Source organism: Beauveria bassiana (genome assembly GCF_000280675.1).
Source record: "Beauveria bassiana ARSEF 2860 unplaced genomic scaffold BBA_S00004, whole genome shotgun sequence".
Taxonomy (NCBI): Eukaryota; Fungi; Ascomycota; class Sordariomycetes; order Hypocreales; family Cordycipitaceae; genus Beauveria; species Beauveria bassiana.
In genome coordinates this window covers 59,397-65,610 of record NW_007930839.1, presented here as the reverse complement: position 1 = coordinate 65,610, position 6,214 = coordinate 59,397, and the positions used below count along the sequence as shown (strand labels likewise).

The 6,214-nt window shown below is 52.3% G+C and overlaps 2 protein-coding genes across 2 annotated transcripts; both read right to left on the bottom strand.

Moving 5' to 3' along the window:
- Nucleotides 1-809: 809 nt before the first annotated feature.
- Nucleotides 810-2,369, bottom strand: BBA_01804 (DNA mismatch repair protein msh-2; the record flags this gene model as incomplete). The annotated part of the gene is made up of 1 exon (XM_008596901.1): nt 810-2,369. The coding sequence occupies one exon, from the start codon at nt 2,367-2,369 to the stop codon at nt 810-812; it is 1,560 nt and encodes a 519-aa protein (XP_008595123.1).
- A 1,365-nt stretch (nt 2,370-3,734) lies between these two features.
- Nucleotides 3,735-4,013, bottom strand: BBA_01803 (uncharacterized protein; the record flags this gene model as incomplete). Its single annotated transcript, XM_008596900.1, has 1 exon — nt 3,735-4,013. One exon carries the CDS (start codon nt 4,011-4,013, stop codon nt 3,735-3,737), a length of 279 nt encoding a protein of 92 aa, XP_008595122.1.
- Nucleotides 4,014-6,214: the final 2,201 nt, after the last annotated feature.

Here is a 6,214-nt window from a genome sequence, read left to right as displayed (position 1 = left end):
CAGCCCCGGGACTCACACCACAAACAACGTTTGTCTCTCACATTCGGGTTTCCAAAATGGGAACAGGGCCGATTGGTGATAACATCCAAGTGCCGGGCCAATCCCACTAGTTGGCTGACTTGATAAGAATCGAGAACAAATAAAGTGAAAGAAGAAAAAATGGTTCGCTTCGATGCTTTGAAAAAAAAAAAAATTACACCGGCTAAAAGACCGATGTTTTTTTCCTTCCTTGTTCGCACATCCAGGGACAGCAAGGTAGCCAATAAAGTCCGCGAATTCCCGGACGAAAACGGTGGGTGACGCCCACCACACACCTGTTAAGTAGCCGTCTCTGAACGACACACCGTTTGCGAAGAAGCCGATGTGAGGCCCGTTTTGTCGAATTACGACACGCGCAGGCCTTGAACCGTTAGAATTCCGCTATGCCGACATCAGATGCCGGATTAAGCTTATGCAATGGCCATGATTCATATCGCTTCATGACCAACATCTCGACTGGTCTGACTGAGTGTCGGCCAATCTAGTGTGCTCGCATACTCGCCTCTGTCTTATCACAATGCCGTATGACTATAGTACTCACTTGCATGACAGAGAACCGTGGACCTGAAGAATTGCATCATTCTCTATTCCAAACAACTAAGCTATGCCTTGGTATATCCCAACTCCAATCTCGAATTAACAACAAGAACAATCTCAAACGCCTTGCTTCATGCAAAATGGTACAGAACAAACCCCATTATTTTCTTGCTTCTTCAGCCCACATCTTCCTCGTTCAATATGCCAGACATGACTGCTCATAACTCGTGCGCTTACATGAGCTTTTGCACTCGTTCCTCAATCACGCGGCTGACTGGCTCGCCGCCTCTCTGAATCACCACATTCTCCCTCCCTCCAATGGTCACGATCCGGAGCCACTCGGGCGCAATGTCCTTTGCAATCAAACGGATGCACTCGATGCCCTCTTCCTTGGACGTGGGTACGCGCAGCGAGTCTCGTAGCTTCTCGACAATGGCAACCATGGTAAAGGCTTGGCGGGGCAAAGACGCGGGGTTGGAGAGACTGAGCATGGAGATTGTTGATGCGACGTCGACAACTCGGTTCAGCGCGGCGCGGCGCTGCAGTTCGGGGCCAGTCGGCGGAAGCGGCGCGTTGGCGGCAGCCAGCTGCTTGTGTCGGATGCGGTCGAGGAGGCCCATCTTGGTCCCATCCGTGTTGAGAAGCGGCGTCGCCGCGGCTTGCTGTTTGATCTCCTTTTCGTGCTGCTTTGCTGCGATGCCGCCTTTCAACTCCAACAAGGCCTTGTGCCCCTTGGCCAGTAGAGCCGCCGTCTTGGCGCCCGTATTCATGTCTGTCAGGTCAGCTTGGGGAAGCTCTGCCAGTGAAAGCCCCTCAAGCGTCACATCAACATCCGTCATTCGATCGGTGGCCTTTTCCATGCACATGTTCCTGAGATTTTCTTCAAACTGCTTGCACAGCTGTGTCTGGTTGAGAGCGTCACCATGGCATTCAGCGCGCAGCTCAACGCACACTTTGCCCTTGCCGTAGTCGGCGACAATAAACGGCGACTGGATGCCACCTTGCTGCGTGGACGACTCAATCGCCACGCACCGACGAACATCCTCAACTGTAACCTGACGCTTGCGCCACGAGCGCGAAATGTTGGGAGCCAGTTCGCGAATGTCGAGGGGCACATTGCTGCGGCTATGTGCCATCTGCATGACAACCGTCTTGATGAATGCTCGGTGCAGACGCACCAGCTCCGCGAGGTGCGGCGGAAAGGTGGCGTCGATGCAATCGTCGGCCGCTGACTTGGCCTGCTGCTGCTTGGTATAAAAGGCCTCGATCCTTGACTGGCCAGTCTTGGCCTCCTGCCGCGACTTGCTGATGACGGTGGAGGCGGTCGGGCGGTGTACAGCATCCTTCCTCGAAGCAGGAGCCTTGGCGACTACCTTGCCTTTGGTGGTTGTTGTTGGTGGAGAGGCCGCCTTGGCCTGAGTCTTTTGTGAATTTGTAGAGAATGCGGGCTCTGTGCGTCTGCAGGCGCGCTTCTTGCGCTGGGAAATGTCGACATGCTCGTATCTGTGGGCAGCTTGCTCATCGTCGTCCTCATCACTTGGACTGAATGAAATGTTGCGGCGGGTGTACGCGCCGGCGTCGTTGTCCAGAGGCGACGAAGCTTTGCGTTTCTTGGATGGCGTGGTCGTGGTCGTAGTCGTCGTGGTCGTCGTCAGGCCAGTTGCGACAGTGGTCTTTTTGGCAGTTGCGTTGGACAAGCTCTGGCTCTTGGAGATGCGGGTGAAGGCGGCGATAGAAGGAGCAGGGCCCTGCTTGACCCCGTGGGCTGCTCTCGCTCTTGCTACTCGAGGCATCTTTGATGGCCAGACCGAGAATTGAGCAAGAACGACAGAATACTAGACAGGTTGGTGTGCAAAGCAGGTGCGAGTATATTCGATGCAATGTTAATTTTATCAAGGACAGCGTCGACGCAGTTGCTTGTCGCAGATGAATGCACGGAAAGTTCAGTTAAATCTCAAATATCTGAAGCTTTGCAATGTGAAGAGATTGATGCATCGCACAAGGGATTGTACAAGGGCAATTGTCTCGCGAAATTGAAAGCGGAGCCTCATCGGTTGGCTGGGAGGCGACGGTTAGTATGACGAGGCGGGACGCGACGCGCCGACGACGCGTTCTTTGCTGGTGCGTGGCGCGTTGAGTGGTGTTGTGGTTGTGGGCCGGGCCGTCACCATGGTGCAAAAACTATGTACAGCATCTCTGCTAATTATTACTTAACATTCGAAATCTCGTCAAGGATTACATTCATATTTTAAGTATTTGACTTGCAGACTTGACAGGCGCGCAGCTGCTCTCTGAATCTTCATGTGAGAGTGTGTCATCCATCATATGTGGCTACGTAGATGCTCTCAGCACTCATCTAATGTTCCGTTTGCCCGCCGAATATAACCAGAAACCCGACTTATAGATACTGTGAACATGATGCTTAACAGGACGGCTGGTACCCTGCAGCATCTGACGTTTTTACCCCGGCCGAAGGGGTCTGATCGTAGAATGCGATTCCGTCCGAGATCGCCATGTGCCGTTTCACAGGCTGACATGTGAAGGTCAGCCCGAGCAGCGCTTGTTGGATTTCAGCACTTGCACTTGTTAATGCGCAGCACTTGTAAAATTAGCGACCGCAATGGCGGCGGCACAAGGTTTGGCTGGCGCAGCTCACCACCACCACTACAGCATCGGATCATATCGGAAGTGGAGTGCTTCACCTAATCTGGTTCACGACTCCGTCAACGGCAGCTCTTATCACCAGCTGCCGCAAAGCTCACATGGGCGTTACGCATACGTAGTTGACCGACATTTCCCGAGTCTCGAATTGGACATAATCACGAGCACATCACATCGCTGTACCTGCCAATTATCTCGATTGTCTTATTGCGTACATTTGCTCGTACATGATATCTGTGGTCCCTGTAACTCGCAGCCTTTGCACAGTCTGCTCGAGCCGATGCACCTGCAACTGCTCTTCTTGTTTAAAATACCATCTTTCTGCCTTGATATGCCCCGTGACGCCGATGAGTGAACCATATTAAAACCAAATTTGGCTGTCTGTGTGATTGCCAGCTGTTTGTAGATGGGACGGATCGTCCCCAACGCTCGTAATGAATGAGTAAAGAAGAGAAAAAAGTTGACGACAACATGGTGTCCGACTGCGCTCAGCCCTTTTATGAGCGGGCAGGCTTGGGCCAGCAGTCCGGTCGAAAGCTGACGGGACTGGGCGGTGGCGGTGCGGGAACGGTATAGTCGTATTCAAAGATTTGATGGTTGGGCGTGGCAGGTCGCTTGGAAGTGGTGCAAGACAGAGATGCGCTGATGCCGGTGAAAAGATCTTGCGATGAGGGGACTCGCAGGGCGCTCTTCTGGGGAGCGTGCATCAAGGGCGCGGAAGCTTGAGCGGAAGGCATCATGAAGCGGATAGGAGTTGGCTGAAAAAGAGTAGACATGTTAGGCAAGAGTCTGAATGCAAGTTCAATGACGAGTAATGCTTGTATGGTATAGGAAGGCAGCAACAGTGAATGTAGCAAAAGATGAAAGAGAGCAGCAGAAGTGGCAACGTACGAATAGGCAAGTATGTATATATAGCAAATCTGGTGTGTAACCTAGGTAGGTCTGGGGAAGGACAAGTGAATGCAGCTGATTTCAAGCCAGGCCGGATGGCGAGTCTGGCGTGCTTTCAGGTGCGACTTGATGATTTGGGTCCGAGGCAAGCTTTGGGGCGGCTATGTGTGAGCGAGAGATGGGGACGATCGGGTCGGACGTATAGGTACAAGGTCAAGAGGCGACCCAACGGGATCTGAGGGTAGTTTGAGTGATGATGCAAGAGCCGGAGAATATAGATGTGCCGATGAAGCGTCTAGTTGTCTTGTCTTTTTTTTTTTTTTGCTGCTGCTTCTGTTCTTGTTGTATCCGTATGCCTGCCCTGGTTTGGCGTGTACACTTTAGGGAGAGACGGAGAGAATGAAATGGTGGCGCAATGTCGCAGTACGTTTTGCTTGTTTGATGTCTGAGAGAATGGGAGGGAGGGGACGAGGTGCGGAGGAAGTGTGGGATTAATAAAGGAAAAAGCAGCTTCTAATAATTACTGGCATGTTCCTCTCGGGCTGGCAAGCGAAAAACGACGGGAGCGGCAGGTAGATCCAAGGTGGAAGGAGGGCAGGTAATCAAGCCTGTTGGCGTTGTGCCCGTGCAGCCGGGTTCTACAAGGACAGGGGAAGGGGGGTGGGGGCGTGCTGTGAAGGGAGGGCCTGCATCATTCGATGCATGTGCTTTTCTGGGCTGTACCTATTGTTACATTGTCAGATTGTCACTGTTGAACTGTCTCTCTTATTTTTTTGATTTCTTTTTACGCGTGAAAGAATGTAGTATCCCGGTCGGCGCTCATCCATCCCGATCTTGCCACCCAAAGGCAAACCTGACCGACCCCAGGTCTCACAGCGCACTGGACCAGCAGCAAAGAAGAGAACGGGCAAACTGCTTCTGCAGATGAGAGACGACAGAGGGACGGCATTGGCTCTTGGGGCAGATAAGGTGCAGGGACAGTCCGCGCTGGGGCTGGACTTCAAGCACCAGCGCATCAGGAGGGGAGAAGAATTGTGTGTGTGGTTGGACAAGACACGATTCACGGTGTCACTAGGGGAAAAAACAGGAAAGAAAAAAATGACCAAAAACAACAGTCACCGTCGCCCATACTTCGTACTGTCCACGGCCTGGGTTTAGGCAGCGTTTCCCAAGAGTAATTAACCTAGGGGGGAGGGGGGGTGAGGGGGGGCGTGTTGTGGAGCGAAAAAGGATTGGGCTTCTTCAACGTACAACGTACCTCTGCTTGCATCCGGCGAGCATCAGACTTGAGGATTGCAGCGAGGAAAGACATAATGTAGAGTACGGCAAGACGGATAGGCAATGTCTGAGACGAAATCCTGTGGCAGCATAATTTCATTACTTTGTACGGACATCCCTTACCAATACTTGATATTTTCGCTTGCACTCGTCGGTTTCGTGCATTCCTAAGACTGTACCTTAATAGATGGCGGTCCGGGGAAGAGGCCGCTGTGGGGTTGCCGGGGCGGGGGAGCCTGGGGAAAGTTCCAGCAGGCTGAGCCCCTGCTGGCTCCTGAAACAAGTCTGACTTGGGCGGGTTTAGGCGTGGATTATAGGGCAACGGTGCTATACCTAATGTTTTAGGCCGCTATAACTCACAAAACTGCCGCTGTAACCTACGAAAGAGTGCTGCTGGAAATCAGGGCATTACCCACAACGACATTGCTGTAGCCTGTAACCTTCCCATACCTCATCCCTCTTGCCTGGATACTGACTAGGAAGCCTCATTTCCTTTCATCAACGAGTCGACCGAGTACTCGTTCTCGGTCCTTCTAGCTTGATAGCATCAACGCCTCGACCGCGCCTTCATTTCTTCTTGCTACCGGCGTCCCCGGATTTCCACTCGATTCGTCGTAAAAGAAAAACCGAGACAAGTCGCATGTTTGCACTGACCTGGGGCTTCCTTCATCTCCTCCCATTTGTCTCTACGGAATAGTTATTCCCTACCACGAAACCACACTCCGTTTCCCGAGCAATCAAGAGACGGGGCTTATTCTTCATCTTGCTGAGCAAGCTAAAAGCCTTTTTTTTGTCCCTTTCCTTTTTT